This window comes from Serinus canaria, chromosome 8 (genome assembly GCF_022539315.1).
Source record: "Serinus canaria isolate serCan28SL12 chromosome 8, serCan2020, whole genome shotgun sequence".
NCBI classification, from domain to species: Eukaryota; Metazoa; Chordata; class Aves; order Passeriformes; family Fringillidae; genus Serinus; species Serinus canaria.
The window spans coordinates 28,474,938-28,492,730 of NC_066322.1; the positions used below are offsets into that span (position 1 = coordinate 28,474,938).

General features: G+C 42.9%; 1 protein-coding gene across 1 annotated transcript; it reads right to left on the reverse strand.

Moving 5' to 3' along the window:
- Positions 1–5,510: 5,510 nt before the first annotated feature.
- On the reverse strand, positions 5,511–16,836 carry NUF2 (NUF2 component of NDC80 kinetochore complex). Its single transcript, XM_009098438.4, has 13 exons — positions 16,650–16,836; positions 15,715–15,789; positions 14,759–14,835; positions 14,547–14,608; positions 13,598–13,695; positions 13,041–13,114; positions 11,754–11,850; positions 10,761–10,823; positions 10,102–10,239; positions 9,087–9,227; positions 8,135–8,310; positions 6,590–6,725; positions 5,511–6,355 (listed from the first exon to the last, which is right to left on the reverse strand). The coding sequence occupies exons 1-13, from the start codon at positions 16,770–16,772 to the stop codon at positions 6,206–6,208; spliced, it is 1,410 nt and encodes a 469-aa protein (XP_009096686.1). The 5' UTR covers positions 16,773–16,836; the 3' UTR covers positions 5,511–6,205.
- Positions 16,837–17,793: the final 957 nt, after the last annotated feature.

The following is a 17,793-nucleotide window of genomic DNA, read 5'->3' on the forward strand; positions in this document are numbered from 1 at the left end:
CTAAAACTATACTAAATAGAGAAAGGATACAGACAGAAGGCTAAAAAGAATGATCATGAAAACTCATGACCCCTTCCAGAGTCTGACACAGCCTGACTGTGATTGGTCATTAAGTCAAAACAATTCACATGTTGGATAAACAATCTCCAACCACATTCCAAAGCAGCAAAACACAGGAGAAGCAAATGAGATAAATATTGTTTTTCTCTTTTCTCTGAGGCTTCTCAGCTTCCCAGGAGAGAAATCCTGGGCAAAGAGAATTTTTCAGAAGATGTGATGGTGGCACAATGGAGCAGACCTTTCCACACCCCAACCACCACATTCCAACCCTGACAAAAACTCTGGAGTTTTTAACTTGATTTCATAGATCAAGTGATTCTATCAAGTTTTTAACTTGATTTCATAGAATCACAGCTTGGTTTGGGTTGGAAGAGACCTGAAAGATCATCCATGGCAAGGACACCTTCCACCATCCCAGGCTGCTCCAAGCCCTGTCTAGCCTGGCCAGGGATGGAGCAGCCACAGCTTCCCTGGGCACCCTATGCCAGAGCCTCCCCACCCTCACAGGAAAGAATTTCTTCCTAACATCCAATCTAAAGCTCCTTTCTCTCAGTTCAAAGCCATCTGACAGCAGCACAGAGTGCCAGCACAGCAAACCCTGACCAGCTGACACATCTCCACTGATACAGGGCAGGACAGCTCAGACAGAGCCAACACGTGCTCTGCAATATGTTCACTGCTGGTTTAGAGCAGCACATTACACCAATGCCCCATTCAGGAGATGTCAGGCTGTGTTGGCACATGGTCACAATGTGTTGTTACATGGTAATTTTCCCCTCAGCCCAAATATCTCTAGCTCACATTCTGGCCAGCCGCTGCAAGGTAATCCCAGGCAGAAAGAGGGGAAAAAAAAAATCCCAAATTCATTCCCTATTGAGTCTGTGTACAACATAAATCTGTCTCATTTTTTCCCCCTTGTATTTCAGCTTTTTGCCTGGCTGCAAGGAGGCAGAGGTATAAGAGGAATACATTAAAAAATGCTTTCTTAACACTGACTGCAAATTCACCTGTCTCCTCAGTGCTGATACATTTTCCTTCAAAAGTTTGCATCCTTTGACATCTTTGCAGTCCCTCCGTGTTCCTGCTGCTGTTTCTCAGCAATAGATAAGAAAACTTCAAAACCTTGCTCTGCAATAATGAGATTCAAAAGAAAAGATTTTTTTTTCCCCCCAATCTTTCTACATAAAAAAAGGCCTGAATCAGAGCCCAGCAGTGCACAAATATTACTCATGTCATTGACACTAAGAAAAGGGGAGCTGTGAATAAAAAATGTTAAAAATGAACACAAGGAGCATTGTTTGCATATCAGAAAAATTAATCTACATAGAGAAGTGTAAGAGCCTGCAATTCAGAAAGCAAAGAATTAGGACAGCCCAGCTGAGAATAATTTTCTAGCCAGTTAATTTAATTGCATAAATCATTCCTTTGTTAGCAATAAAGAGATATAATTAAAATGAGATTGCTTCTCATTTCTATTCTCTGGAAACTAAAGGAATTGATTTTGGGGAAAGCATTCTTCCAAATACCAGATCGGCAAATTACATTTACCTTTTTAGAAAGGAGAAATTATTTTGCACTAATATCATGGAGGGTTTAATTAATTATAGATCTGCCATATGATCTTAAAGAAATAATTTACTCAATGCCCACAGAACAGAAGTTTGCAAGTGAGTGCATCCCTCTGATAGATGGTGTGCAGATTTTTACAAACAGGTCACAAGTGGAACAGGTGGCTGTCAGGAGAAATAAGAGGGAATATAATAAATGTTTAAAGATAGGGGATGGTTTGTGAAGAGATAATAAAGCACTGCTTCCTATTTCTTGGCACAAACCTGGATTACTGGTCTTTGAACCCCTCTGAATTGGTTTTCTTTTAAATATTGTAATGATGGTTGTTTTCTATTCACAAATCTTCAGGGCTCAATAAGCAATAACAGGTTAATAACAGAACAACAGTCAGAGAGGAAAAAAGAAAAAAAAAAAACAAACATAAAACCCACCAATTAAACAGAATATTGCTTTTGCTGAATATTGCAGGGGTTGGCCACTGCCAGGCCCCTAACAGGGCTATAACAAACACATCAGACAGAAGAAATTCTTCCCTGTGAGGGTGGGGAGGCCCTGGCACGGGATGCCCACAAAGCTGTGGCTGCTCCATCCCTGGCAGTGCCCAAGGCCAGGTTGGACAGGGCTTGGAGCAGCCTGGGACAGTGGAAGGTGTTCCTGCCCATGGCAGGGGTGTTGGAACAAGATGATCTTTTAGGTCCCTTCCAACCCAAACCATTCCCTGATCCTATGACAATATACTCAACATCCTTTGGGATCCCTGCCTTCTCCTATCACCCTTTCTTTGTAACTACTTATTGTGTAGGGGACCCCAGAAAATGAGAAAACTCTGCCTCTTCCATCCCATTTTCCCCCTCCAAGGGCAGCCCCTCTTGCAAAGGCTGCTCAGAAGGCAGGGAACAGGATCCATTTCCTCTCTGCTGTACCAAGATGAGGTCTCACATCCACTCTCTCCATTTCTCTCCCCAAAACAGACCCTCCCCTGCTGCATTTTTGAGACCAGTAGCCATCTCATGAACGTTTGTGGTGCTGCCCACTCTCTCAATTGTCCATTTTGCCAGGCAAAATCTGCCAGCCTTCCACCTTCCTCCACAAGAAACTTCCCTGCCACCAAGGATTCCCACTCCCCACAGCTGGGGCTTTTCCAAGGGCAGAACACCAGGTACAAATTTAAATCAGGTACAAATTGGAGTCAGGGTGCTTTGAGAAACTCTCCAAACAGTCACACAAAGTCTTCCACAGATCTCAAGCAGGATCAGCACACCTGGTAAGTCCTCCCTACGCACAAAAGGTGCCTCTGCCTCATAAACTCTTCCTTTTCTGTGTGCTTTGGAGCAGAACAGGAGCAGCCTCGGCTCAGGAACATCATTCCCCATGGGGACCACCGTGGTGGAGTGGCAGCAGAGCCATCAGCAGGGACTGTGCTGTGGAGGAGACAGGTAAGGCAAGAAATGGGCTCTGCATGCAAGAGTTAAACAGCAGATAGATTAGATCTCATCATCTGAGTTTTCCAGGAAAAAGCATTGTGTTGCTATGGAAACCCCAACATAACCTGGGTTTTCCCTCCTTTTGTTTGTTCATTTTCTACAAACACTGGCCTCTCCCAGTCCTCCCCAGGTGGACGTGCAGCTTGCAAAACCAGTGATTTTTTTGTTTCCTTCTGATACCCATTTATCTTTGCAAGTACATTTTTCAGTGATTGCCTTTCTCAATATCCTTTCCCAGCCTCCAGACTCTCTCTTTGCAGTAAGGACTGTGTAATGTGCTGCCCATTAGAAACTCAGCTCCTGAACACCTTGCTGCCTTTTCTTCCTGGGGAAAAGGGGACAAAAGCTTCATGGCAATAAAACTTTTCAGTGGAAAACCACACAGGAACTTCTGCAACCATGACTTTATCTTGTCACATAGTTTCTCCATTTCCAGCATCTCAAGAAACAGCATTTCCTTTGGAAAAAGGAATTTTGCAGGAAACAAGAATTTGGATTCAGCTCCAAGTTTTCTCTCTGGTCTTATTCCCAGGTATCTCCAGCCATTTATTTTACTGTATCATAATAAGGATTGCCTTTAACGAGTCTGATGGAAGCATCAAGAGAATCTTTCCAAAACGTGCCCTAGATACAAGAGACCTCAACACACAGGTGCCTTTATCTGCCAGATTTCTTTACTCTGCACCTCACAACCTTGTGATTTACACACACCTGAGCCTTTCACACTCCCTCCTTATCTCCCTGCACAAATAACAAGGAACAGACTCCCAAGTGAAAGCTCCTTCCTCCAGAGTAGCTCCTACTCTGGCAGCATCAAGGGTCATCTCCTTAGATGGAAATATATGTCAGTAAGTTTGAACTTGTAGCTTACCTGGTCCTGGCTGGTCCTAGAATTTATGAGTGCTGAAAAGCTGTTATCCTGAAGCTGAAGATTCAGCAGGTTTTCCTTTGGCTTCCTCAGCAGAGCTGTGGCAGGAATGGAACAGGAATCCAGGGCCACTCTCTGTGCCAACATCCCCACCAAGTGGCCAGCACACCAGCTCCTCTTCCAGCTCATCCCTCTGCCCCAGCAGCTGAAAATGTGAAAATACAAACCTGGCTCACCTACTGTCACCCAAACCCTACAAAATCTGACTTTTGAGACAGCTCTGAAGAGCTTTCCAGCCACACTCTGGAGTAAATGCAAGAGAGGAGTGATAAAGAGATTAAAGGTGTCCTATTAACCCATTTCCCACCTTAGCCACTATTATTTTTTCCTCTTGCAGAATTTAAAAGCTTGTGTACAGATTATTAATAACTCCACAAGTTTTAAACAAGTATGGCCAGCCCAAGCAGCAGGATGCAAACTTGCTACAAGCTTTATGTTGCATATGAAATACTAAAGTACACACACACAAAAAAAATTAAGCTACACTTTTAAACAGTAGCTAAGGCAGAAAGATTAGGAAAAAAAACCAAACCAAAAAAAAAAAGAAAATTTTGACTAACACTGCCCTCTTGAGGGAAAGGGAGCTGTATTGCCTCAGCAAAACCCTTCTCCCTTCCCGGCTCTCCAGGCCACACTAAACTCCCCCCACTGCCTTTCCATATAGTCAAGTTTTTGACAAGCAGCAGTAGGAATCCATTCACAGTTATCTCTAGATAAATTATATCTTAGTTATGTTTTATTTGTAAGTATTCTAGGTACAAATAAGCAACAGTGAAAGAACAAGAACCTATTGGAAATACAAAAACCTGGAAATCAAGAGTTTCTTTCATCATGAATTGCAGCATTTTATTTTACCCAAAATCTGAGAGCAGGAACCAGATTCCAGCTTTTTCTTTGTCCTGCAAATTCCTCATCACTGGGATACATAAGCATCATCTCTATCACCTCTCTAGCCTAAGAATCTTGATTTGCTGATTGGAATAATCCCCTGCAGTATCTCTTGGAAGTTTTTGGGAATCTCTTTCCCCAGCCAGTCTTTCTAAGGAAGGAACTGCTACTGCAATATTTCAAAGTGCACTGGTGGCACTTGGGGACAGGGTTCAGTGGCAGAGGGGCAGTTCTGGGTTAATGGCTGCACTTTAGCTTAGAGGGCTTCTCCAACCTAAACAATGCTGTTACAGTGTAAAAAAAAATTAAATAAAAAAGCTTAAAGCAAAACTTGAGAAGGGTCTGATGCCTTCATAAGAGCTCTAGAAGGAACAAGCACCTGCTCTTCCTAACTGACTTGCTAGCACCTCTAGAGACGAATTAAAATTTTAAAGATTGCTTGAATGCTCCTCCTCCTTTCCTCATAAAAGACTGCTCATAGCACACATTCCTACAAATGTACAAAGCAACATTTTCCAGCTGAAACCTTATGCCAAGTTAGTTAGGGGCGTGGAAAGACCCAAGAGAAAAAGGTTTAAATATCTTTTACATAAAAATATTTTTACTAGTGTAAAAATTAACATTTTATTTTTTCCAAATAATGAAAACCACTCACAAGTTAAGGTACAAAACATTAGTCTATATTTAAGACATCCTAACACAGACTGATGAACACAGATGAGGGTTCAATACCCCACCAAGCAGACACGATGAGTTCAAGCATTGAGAGGGAGTGTACTGTTAACTAAAATGATATTAAAATGATACTTCTGAGTGTTTACAGTTCCAAATATTTATGATGAGAGTAACTTGGCATTTAGATGGATGCTACTGCTCTGTCAGGATTTCATCTTAATTGCATAACAGTGGTGGAGCATCACCTGTTACTGACTTATCTTGGACATTCAAGCCAGACCAAGGCACCAGGGGCTCCCAGATCAAAGTCTGCAGAACAGTTTCTACAAATGCAAGGTTCTGTCTAAAATGTTGAGCATTTGGTGACAGCAAGACTTGCAATATTACCACTAAGACCAGGTGCAGACTGAAACACCAGAAACTGAGTGTTTTCTTATCTCCATGACATCAGGATCAGCCTGGAAAGCTAATCATGTTCTGACATGGTTTTGGAGAAAGCTGGATTTGCCTGGAATTATTTTCCCTCCCATGCAAAGCAGGAGCTCTTGAGTTCAGGTATGAGCACAAACACAATGAAAGTAGAATACAAGTTCAGACAGGCTTAAGAAGCATTTACAGAAGATTGAATGCTGAACAGCCCTTCTCTTATTTCATCAATTTTTTCTGCTCTCGAGGCTGCAGAAGTCTTTACTGCCTTAAGGAGAGATTCATGACACTTGTCCAATACAGCTTTCAAAATTAGGTGTATTTCCTGGAAAGAGAAAATAAAGAAGGGGAAAAAAAATCCATCAGCAAAGTTAAATCTTTATCAAGCAAGATGTCAAGTGAGTGGTCTGGTGGACTCAAATGATTTCAAGGGTGTCTCACCCATAGCTTAAGAAGCAGCATTCACAACACAGAGGGGAGGCTGCTTAGAGGATCACTGCACTGTCCAAACTACAACAGGAATGTGAGAAGATTCTGGGGGGTAAAAAACCCTCCTCACCTTGGCTTTTGCTGCTTTTTCTTCAGCATCATCCTTCAGTTGCTCAATTTTGCCCTTCTTCTGTTTGATTTCCTTGCGAATGGCCATAACTTTGTCATACACAGCACCCCTCTTCTCCTGGACTTTGTTAAAATGTCTAAAGGTGACAGAAAAAAAAGTTAGTACTGAGCCTTTTGATGATTCCAGATGAAACTGAAGCCCACCATAAGCAAACCTTGTGTTTTATGAACATAAAACCAGCAACTTCCAGAAGCAACGATATATAGAATTTACTTTCTCAGAAATTAATGTGATTTCTAAACTAGAACACCTTGGGTACAATAAGTGAAACTCATACTTAGCAGGAGCCCAAATGCACCTCCCCACCTCAAGGGAACAGTCAGGACATATTCTTTTATTCACCAGCAAAACTCTTTTCTTCAACCAAGGTTACCTCCCTTCCCCTCTTGCTTATCAAAGCATTCAATTTAATCACTCAAGGGAAATACCTGATACATTAAAAACAGAAATAGGCAGCAACTTTTCATGAAAAGGAGTGTAAGACTATGTTGTTTTCATTGCTAAATTAAAAGCTACTCCTCACAGAATCATTTAATTTGGAAAAGACCTCTGAGATCAAGTCCAGCCTATGAAAACTCCCTTGTCACTTTGACCATGGCACTTGGTCCTTCCTTGAACACCTCCAGAGGCAGTGACTCCACACCACCCTGGGCAGCCCATTCCAAGGTCTATTCACCTTTCTGTCCAGAAATCCCTCCCAATGTCCAACATATTTTCCTCCCAAAGAATCTCCTTTAGCTGGTGCAATACACTAAGTGCCATTCTGCACACCACACAAACCTCAAGCCTGACTAAACCTTGACTCTCCCAGCCATGTGCAAGAAGCTCCCTTCCACCACAGCCAATAATGTTCCATATTCCCTTTCCTCTCCATCCGTGTAGATGAAAATTGCTTAAAAATCAATTTTCTCCCTACCAGCTCAGCTCTAAGCTCACAGTGAAGCCAGGACCTTCCAGGGCTGCAGTTTGGTGCTGCCTTCAGCATATGGCAGGAAGGAAGAGGGGCTGAGAGGCTTTGATCAAATGACACTTTTCCTTTTGTTTTAGAAGCATCATGTCAGGATAATGCTCCTCTGAGATGCGAGCCCCATTTCCCCATGGGTCTTGAACATCTTTGATAATGAGCAAAAGTGGCAAGGGAAATTATGAAAAATTCATGAAAGGCAAATGGGGCTTTGTTGAAGTCTGATAAGTTGGAAAATTATCCCAATGTGACATTCTCTTTAAGAAGATAAAAGAATCAAGAATAAGCATTATAAATTAAATTAGTGCTCCAATAAAAGAATTGCTGTCAAGTCACATTGCAATTATTGATTTGAGACCCCAAATCCCTGCCTGAAGCATTACTGGTCTTCATACAGAGCTGTCCCACACTGCTCATTTTCCCCTCACTGCTAAGCTGTGTGTTTGTAGCAGACATGGACTTTGGCAGCACATGACAAAGACATAAAGCAGCATCAGGCAGAAACATCAACTCCTCCATACTCGAGCACGGTGCATTTGTGCTGCTCAATATCTTCATGCATCTTTTTTAGCTGGATCTCAGCTGTAGCAAGCTTCTCATGTTTTGCAGTCACCACTCTCTTCAGGGACATTTCATCTGTCTTGGCCTTTTTCAGCTCTACCTGAGAGCTCTCAAGTTGGTCTTCCAGATTTCTGGCCTAGAGTACAAAAGTATAGAAATAAATGAAATAGAAATAAATTAAATGGGGGCAGGAAATTATCAAGACAGCATACCCTGTAAATGTGCTAAGATTGCAAGCAGCTGGCTGCTTTTTGAAGATCTGATTGCCAGCTTCTTCCCTGATCTTTGATTATAAATTCACATAAATTGATAAGGCCCCCTCCCTTAGGATGGCTTTCAGAAGTGACTGGGACTCCTGCTATAGCTTTTTGCCAAAGCTCATTTGAACACATGCTATACAAATACCCAAAAAGACTCCATACCATTTTTCAATTGCTCCTAACAACTGCATTCTCCCAAAACCTAGTGGCAAAATAGCAAGGGACTGTATTGTGACAAACATTTCATCAGAGAATGTCTGGCTTAGCAATATTAATAAATTTAAAGGCACTTAAGACATGACTCTTCCTGAAGTAACAATTTTTTATTCTTAGTTTCCACTCTCAAGGCAGAAGAAACTCGATTTCACTTTTCTTTTCCCATCATTTCCTACCAACAACCCCAAGACAGCTCCAACTATTTTAGGTCAGGTTTCTATGGCAACAAAGGCTTTGGCTATTCAAAGTGGTCAATAGCTAGTGCATAGTACATTAGCTAGTGCCACCCAGCAAAGCAGCAGCAATGTTTTACTGACATTTTTAAGAAAGAATGTGAAAACTTCAAAATGTAATTCTTCACAGTGAAAAGGAAAGAGGGGAACATTGCTTGGACATCAAATTCTCCCTAACAGGATAGAATTTGGATAATACAGACCTCTGATGACACACTGGCCAGTCTCTCCACATTTTCTCCCTGTATTTCCATCTTCTTTTGGTATAACTGCAATTCCACTTGGCATGATGGCAGAACCTCAACTACATCTCTATAACCTTCATATTTCTCAGTAACTTCTTGCTTTAAAGAGAGAAAAAGACTATCAATAAACAGCTTTAGAGTTCTTTTATATAGAATTAAAGCATATTGAACTTTGAACCTTCCCCTCATTGTTTAAAGACACTAGAAGTAATATTTAAGGGATAGCGAAATGAGCTCTTCATTAAAAAAATAATAAAATTAAGGCATTTATTTGGAAGGACAGAAATAAAGGTGACATACAAGTGTTTTACACTGAATTAATCATTAATCAGCTTTTTCCAAGAGCTTTCAGAATAAAAAGCTGTGCAGTGAAGAAATTCTGCACTGGTAAAACAAGAGTTATGTAAAGCTTCGTGCCTGAAATTACAGCAATTGAGTTTATACCTTTGGAACAAAAATAACCTTCAGAGGCAAAGTGCAAACCACTGAAGTGTGAGCAATCTCAAACCACAAAAATGAGTGGATATTATAATTTTAAAAAGAATAAATAAATCTAGGAGGGAACTCAGTGTTCAGCACATTAGTGAAGACAGCCATTGATTCCAGAAACAGTGAATGACAACAGAAGCACTATGAAACAAATGTTCTAAATACAAAGATATTTGGGAGCTGAAAAAATATTGTCTTCTCTGGAGAACAAACAGCCAAGCAGGTATAGATTCAAAAGTTCAACACCTGATTTTACAAGTGACTGCAATCTTGCTTTTCAAAAGGAAAAAACAGCCCATCAAAAATACATCACCACCTCTACCACAAACCCTCAATTCTCTGAGGCTGTGGTTTCATTTCAGACCAACCACTGTCCTGCTGGTGTTTTACCATCACTCAAGAAGCAGTTCAAGATGATGACAGTCCAGTAAACCATGCTTTTTCTAACAGAATACCTCCTAGTGTGGACAGAGGGAAACCTCACCTTAGATCTCTTCAATTTCTTAATAGTCTCTTTCATCATCTCGTTGTAACTTTTCCGTTCTTCTGGACTCTCCACAATTTTGGATTTCAGCTGCTCTTGTTCTTCTTTCAAAGTAGCCAGAGACACTTTATACTCATTCTAGTTGATGACACAAACACTTTCACTATTAGTAATTAGGTGAACAAAGAGGAATTGTGTAGCAAGGTTTGCCATGGTCTTATGACTGGACTGGTTCTTTGGTGTGCAGTTATTCCTTATTAGGAAGTTTTAAAAATAAATTCCTCTAACCAGCATTAACATTCCAAATCAAAGCAATCAACAGCCTATTTTGCTTCCCACATTTGCTTACAGGGGTGCAGAAGAACAGCAGTTAACTGCTGTTAGAGCCTGCCAGCTAATCCTAGAATGGTTTGGGTTGGAAAGGACCTAGGGCTACTGAGACAGTGACTGCAGCATTCCAGAGCCACGCTCTGTCACTCTGGGAGAAGAGAAACAAGTTCAAAACCTCCTGTTCTGCCTCATTAGCCCCACTCTCTGCAGGCAAGGTAAACCCACAGCACCTCAGAGGTCCAGATTTCTAGTGACTTAATTCCAAGAATAATCTGATGCTAGAAAGAGAGATGATCTCTCAGCCAGCACCCACACAGAGCTATACTCACCAGTTTTTGGGTTCTCTCAGCAATATCTGCCTTTTTTTGAGAAGTCACCTCTTGCAAAGCCGTCTGGGAAAAAAAAAAAGCACCAAACTTTCAACAAGTATTTCTACAGCTGCTGCCTGCCTTATCCTTCTATCATAGATCTGTCCACAGAAGAAATCCCTTTTATGGGTCCTTTGGAATGCCATAACCAGTAGAAAAAACTGCAGTCTGTAAGATTTCAAAGACAGGAAAGGAGAAAATTGTCACCAAAACCACTGGAAGCACTAGGGAGGCAGCCAGCAGTGGCTAACTAGGAATAGGGATAAGAATTTGGAACTGGCTATCCCTGTTCTCATTGACCCTGGCAGTTATTATACCCCCACAACTTTCTTTGCCAGGGGCTCTCTTCTTCAGGGAAAAATATAATTTAACATAAAGCCCCAAATAACAGTCAAACACAAGGTTAATAATGCTAATAATAGAAACAGGACTTGACAAAACAAAAAAATCCTGACCATAGATTGTTATTTTCTTTCTCCCAAAGGAGCTAAAAAAGTTACTTATGAGACCTGAGAGGCAGGTTTCCACTGCTGAAAAGTTACCCCTGCAGTTAACACTATTCTTTCTGCCAGGCATTCCCTTGGGTGACCCTTCTTAGGCCTCATTTCTTGCCATGGCTCACCTCCAGTTCCAATTCATTGAATTCAAATGGAAAACAAAGAGGAACACGCCTGTTTTCCTGTTTGGAAGTGTGATGTGCATCTCCCAAGTCATTGCAGAAATGCATTTCAAAAAAAGACTCAACTACACCTTTGTATTCCCCAAGTCTGATTTAAAGCACATTTCACATTCCTTACAGTGAAACAAAGAGTTCCAACAGCATCTTGCTAAAATGGCCATTGTTTTAAACCAGAAAAGTCCCTTTTATCCACTGAGTTAGAGGGAAGGGAATAAAATCAAGAGAAGTGAGGGACCCACAGCAGGTTTTCAGAGGAATACAGAACAAGATCCTACTTGTTTCCGACGATAGTCCTGCCTCAGCAGCTGCTCCAGCTCCCGAATGTTCTCTGTGAGCTGCTTGATCTCTGCCTCATGTTCAACTGGGACTGTGCTGAGGGAAAAAATAAAGATATTGGGCAGTTCCAGCATCATTATAGACCAGTCAGAGTGCAGTAGATAAAACAATCACTGCCTCCATAGAGTTTACAGCCAGTAACTTCAGTAATCAGAGCAAGACAGTCTCAAATGAATATATCTTCTTTTCCTTTGCTTGTAAGATTTTGCAGTTGAAGTATAATCTAAAGAGCTCTTTTGGAAGGAAGTGGCACAAACACAGAGGACTAAGTTTAAAGATCATGTTAAGCAAAGCATGAAAGTACAACACTCCTACCAATTTTGGTGGTGACTTTCATTTATGAAATTTGCATATTACCTGTCATACAAATAGCTTATATTAGTGTAGACCTATCACAGCTAGGGAACCCCCTGTGTAGCACAAGAGCAGCTGTCAGAAAAAAAAACCACTTTGTATTGAAAGCTCTCTTGGAAACCAGCCATTTCTTCATCCTGTTATCCACAAGCAAAAACAAAACTTAATGGTACAAAGACACCGGCAGCAGGGCTAAATGGCCTGAAAAACAGAGATTGTGGCAAACATGTCAAATAACTAAGGAAGACAACTTTACTCATCTATTAAGTTAAAGATGAGCTTCCTCCAGCTGTTAAATGGATAAAGACACATCACTAAAAGCTAAGAGCAAAAAGTTTCAACCTAGCTCTCCACAAACAAACACAGGATTCCCTCAGAGCAACCATACACTAAAAGTTTTTGGGTTTTTTTTTTTCATCTGCCAGCAGGGAATAAACCCCCTCAGCTCTCTCTCATCAGACTTGTGCTCCAGACCCTTCCCAGCTTCATTGCCCTTTTGTGGACACACTCAATGTCCCTCTTGCAGTGAGGGATCCAGAACTGGATGTAGCACTCAGGGAGTGTCACAGGGGGATGGTCACTGCCCTGGTCCTGCTGGCCACACTTGCTGATACAGGCCAGGTGCCATCGGCCTCCTTGGCCACACTGCTGGATCTTGTTCAGCTGCTGTCAACCAGCACCCCCAGGTCCTCCCCTGCTGGGCCACATTTCAGCCCCACTTCCCCAAAACTGTAGCATTGAACCAAGTTATTATGACCCAAGAATGGGGTTCTGCACTCAGACTTGTTGAGCCTCACACAACTGGCCCACTGATCCAGCCTGAGCAGGAAAGGCAAGCAGTGCATCTCACAGTGCTTACTCCTCACACTCACTTCAGTTTCTCCAGCTTCAGTGCTGCCTCCCGATTCACAGCCTCCAGGTGTTGGTTTTTCTCCATAGCTAATTTCTGCAAGTTAAATATTTAATTTTAGAGAAGTGTGGTTTCTCTCTGGGCTTTTATTAGAGCCTTGCTCATTGCTATTTCACATGAAATGCACCATCTCTGAACTAAGACATTCAGAACAGAAGCCACCTACAACCCAGCTTTTCTCAAAATGGTACAAGGTGTCAATCCTTCACTTACCAGGCTGAAGTATCCAATAATATATCGTAAGGGGAAAGATATAAATATATATATATGTATATATATAATATATAAATATATATCTATACAATATTTTTCCCCCAATATATTGGGGGGGAAAAACCCCAAGCCTTTCAGTAATATCCTAAGTAATAATCAGTACCTTCCTGAATTACTTGGCTACATTTAACATCCCAATATACTACATAAGCCTGAAGTTAAAGTGCAAACCTCATGCTCTTAGTTCTAGGTTAATATCAGTTATACCTTTACAGGTATCTGGAATAAATCAGCACTTCATCTTACATAGCTCTGTTGGAGCTCCAAGTAGACCTCACGCCGGAATTCCCTGAAGTTCACAAAGTTGAGGATGCCACTGAAGAAGCGAACTGTCCTCTTGGTCTCTGAAAGAGGAATTGCAAGAGCTCACTGAGCTGGTTTCCAAAAGCATTGCAATTGCTGCCAAAAAGTTGGGCCAGGCATAATTCAAGGAGACAGAAATTACAAAACACAGTCCAAATTAATTCTTCCCCCACTCAACTTGCAAAGATTTCAGACTGCACAAAAACCAGCACCGAGCTGGTTACCAACACTTAGTAATTCTGTGTAATTTAACAAATGAATAGTGGCACCTGGGAGAAAAGGCTGTTAACACACAGCCTCCCATTCAAACAGAAGCCAGGGAGAAAGAGTGTCAATCTTGAGCTATGAAGAGAGAACTTCTCTGTAGCTATCAGCCAAACTGAAGGCAGCAATTTGAACTGCAGGGACTTTCTGTCTTTATTCCAAGCAAACGTTCTGAAAGATGATTACAAAAGCTTTGAATGTCTTAGACAAGACAGATCCAGAAGTGAAAGATTTCTTCAGTGCAGCATTTTCCAAGTCTGTGTTGTGGCAGAATCACAATTGGGTATTGAAAGGAGTGGAGCACAGGCATAAGAAATCCTAAAGTATTCCAGAGCTGTCAGGGTAATTTTCATCCCCATTTATTATTACACTGTTATAAGTATGTCACAGCCCACCTCCAGACCAGCAGCTCAACAGATTCACAACATTCCAAACTGCCCTCACTTACTGACTGCAGCAGCCCATATAAGGAACAAGAGCTGTCCACTAGAACCAGCTTGTTTAAGAAGAGCAGCCAGAAGGACATTTCTCCACACTAGATACCTATCTGGCCATGCCCAAGGAGAAAAAGCATCTGGAATTCAAAGCAGCAGCCAGGAAACACAAGGATTACGAGGCACTTGCTTACTTGGGTTTAAAACATCAGCGATTTGGAAGTCACTGATCCGGCACATGGGCAGCAAGCGCTCCCTGCAAGGAGAACAAAACACAACCTCAGCTGAGTGACTGTGACTCAGGCTCTGTGACCATGGCTCTGTTCTTGTCCTGTCCCCATTTGCTACAAAATAGATCTTGTCCTCTCATCCCAGAGCATCTGCCCAGCAAGCATCTTCTACTTACATGTGAATATACAAGTTACAGACAGGTAGAAAGCCTTCATGGATCTGTGGGTACATTATGTCAACGTTGAGGGGCATCTAAAGAGTAAAAAGAGAGTCAGTGCATAAGTAGAGAGAGAATACTTAAACAAAAATTATGCAGTATTTTCTACAGCATAGAATAATTCCAATAGATTAAGAACACTGAGGATGATCTTCCCATCCACAAGGAAAGGATATTAAAGGCTGAAAATGTCAACAAAGTAAAGAGCATACTATTTTAAGGGTCAACTTTGGCTGGAAAAGACATAAAAAATACAATAACAACTAAAGCAGCAACATTACAAACTCTGGAACTGAATCTAAACTCTGCTTCACTTTGTTCATGACTCGTGCAGCACAACATTATACAGCTACCAGCAAGAAGCTCCTTTTTTAAACACCCCAAAACTGACACACTCAGCTGCTTCATGGAGAAGTCAGGAGGAGAATGTAATGATGCACTGTCCCCTTTCTCTGACATTTTAAACCTCACAGCACAGCATGGCAGCTGCTGGCACTGCCTGGCAAGAACAGAGTTACCTTGTGCACATAATACTTTTCCCTTTCAGTTTATCCAGAAAAGCCATGAGACAAAACCATTTACTCTCAGTTTCAAGGATAAGTTCTTGCCTACCAGAGACAGTAAGTAAATTAACTGTTAGTCAGTTTAGGTATCAGCCTCTCCTCACTTTCCTCTCAGTTAATGGAGGAGTAGAGTTGATCAAATATAAAAAACATTTACATTCCTTCCATTCAGTCCAACCTCCTCTAGCAGGAACCCATTATGGATTTTCAAGGCATGGTGTCCCTCCAAAAGCTTGCCCACTCCCTCCTGGACCTTACAGGCATTTCTGGCACCCTTAGAATCCCAAAGAACAGGAAAGTCCAATATTTTTTCCTTTCACATCCCACCACCCCTGCCACAGGCAGCCCTACCATGTAGGCGTGCTCCAGTCGGATCCCACACACTTTCTGCAGGATTCTCAGGTAAATCAGGTGTAAAACTTCCAGCTGCAGGAAGAGAGGACATGAATCAGGATTCCATATGTTTGATTACTCGGGGCTCCCAGGCCAGGCCATGAAAGCATTCAGCTTTTAACACATGAAGGCTGAATTCACTGACCAACCTAGACAACCAAGTTTCACTTTCAACATTTTTCAGTTCAAGCATTATTTGTTGATAATTCAGTTTCAAGGGGCAGCAGTCAGCTTGGGAAATTACAGCCCTGACTGTAATTGGTTTTCATTGGTTTTCATTACACTGCTGCTTGCTGAGCAGTATCCAAACCAAGCAATGCCAAAAACCTAAAAAAGGTCACAGAAATTATAATCCTGTAGCAATGAGTGCCCTTCATTAGATTAGTAACACGAAGATGAAAAAAAAATCACAAGCCGAACAATTTTTCATTTATAGCACTAATCCATGATCAATTTTGCTTATTAAAAACCACCTAAACAAGCAGGGCCAGACCCCCCTCACCGCAGGCTCAAAACCAAGCAACAACAGCACCAAGAATCACTCAGAGGCACCAACTCTGCTTTAAAGCCACTTTCCTTCACTCACTAACACTAAATACTTAGAGTGATGAAAGGGGGTGAAGCAGGGGGGGGGTTAAAAGCACTTAATGTTTAAAAGCAAGATGTTGGAACTAGACACCGTGGCTATTTTTACCGAGTTGCCACAGGACTGGGGAAGACAGGCCGTGTGCTGCTGGTGACACCACGGCGAAGCCCGAGCACAGCCCCGAGCCCACCCCGAGCCCGTTCCACCCAGCCCCGCGGTCACTCGGGCCGGGCCAGCGCGACCGTGTGGGTCCGTCCCACACGGGAGCCGGCGGAACACGGAGCCGCCCCGCGCCCTCCTCACGCACCCTGGGGTTGCCGAACACGTCGCCCTTGACCAGGTTGCGGGCCTCGGCGCCCTCCAGGATGTGCGAGCGGAGGTAGCTGATGATGTCGTCGGGGCTGTAGCGGGGGAAGGTCATGGTCTCCATGGCGGCGGTGGCGGGGACGCGGCGGTGGCGGGGAGGCGGCGGGGATCCAACGGCAGTACCAGCGCGCGCCTACTGCTTGAATCCTCCGCGCCCCGCCCCCGCACTCTCGCTGACCTATCAGAGATCGTATCGTCATCGGGGGGCAGGGCTCAGCGCGTTCCCGCCCTGTCCTACCCTATCAGCGGCCGCGCTGTCCTGATGGGCGCGGTGTGGAAGACCCCGCCTGCCGCGGCCGTTGGGCCGTGAGGGGAGGGGCGGGGTGAGGTGGCCGCGTCACTCCGGTTCTGTCAGGCGGGGCTGGCACGGCCTCTGGAAGAGTCATAAAATCCCTGGAAGGAGCATTAAAGTTCACCTAGTTTTCCGCCTAACATGAGCAGGGATACCTTCCACTATCCCAGTTTGCTCCATGCCTTGTCCGACCTTGCCTTGAACAATTACCGGTAGCCACATCCTCACTGGGCACCCTGTGCCTCATCACCTTCCCAGGTGACGGGGATTTCTTCCTAACATCCACTCCAAACCTGCCCTCTTTCAGTTTACAGCCATTCCTCCTTGTTCTTTCACTACCTGTCCGTGTAACGAGTCGCTCTTCCTCCTTTCCAAAAACCCTTGAGGTGAGGTCTCACCATAATCCTCTCCAGGCTGCACAGCTCCAACTCAGCCTGTCCCCACACCAGAGTTGCTCCAGCCCTCTGAGCATCTTCATGGCCTCTCTGCACAACATCTCCACATCTTGTGCCGAGATCCCCGGACCTGGACACGCTACTCCACATGGGATAAAACCTCCTGGCTCCTGGAAGGAGACAATGCCAGCCCACCATTGCACAGGACGCTTGCCTAACCAGTACCACCCCTTGCAGTGTGACACTGTGAAAAACGCCAATCACTTGGTTTTGAAATTTTAGAAGTTTCATAGTAATAAAATGGTTATGAAAATAGAAATAGAATTAGAATAAAAATAATTTGGACAATTTGAATAAGGACAATATGAGACAATAGAAACAAAGAGTTACAGACAGGC

Coding starts and splice junctions, on each gene's coding strand:
- NUF2 (XM_009098438.4), bottom strand. CDS start 16,772: ATGGAGACCATGACCTTCCCCCGCTACAGCCCCGACGACATCATCAGC. Junction 10,824..11,753: donor AGGACTATCGTCGGAAACAA/GTAGGATCTTGT, acceptor TTTTTTTCCCAG/ACGGCTTTGCAAGAGGTGAC. Junction 10,240..10,760: donor CTGAGAGAACCCAAAAACTG/GTGAGTATAGCT, acceptor GTCATCAACTAG/AATGAGTATAAAGTGTCTCT.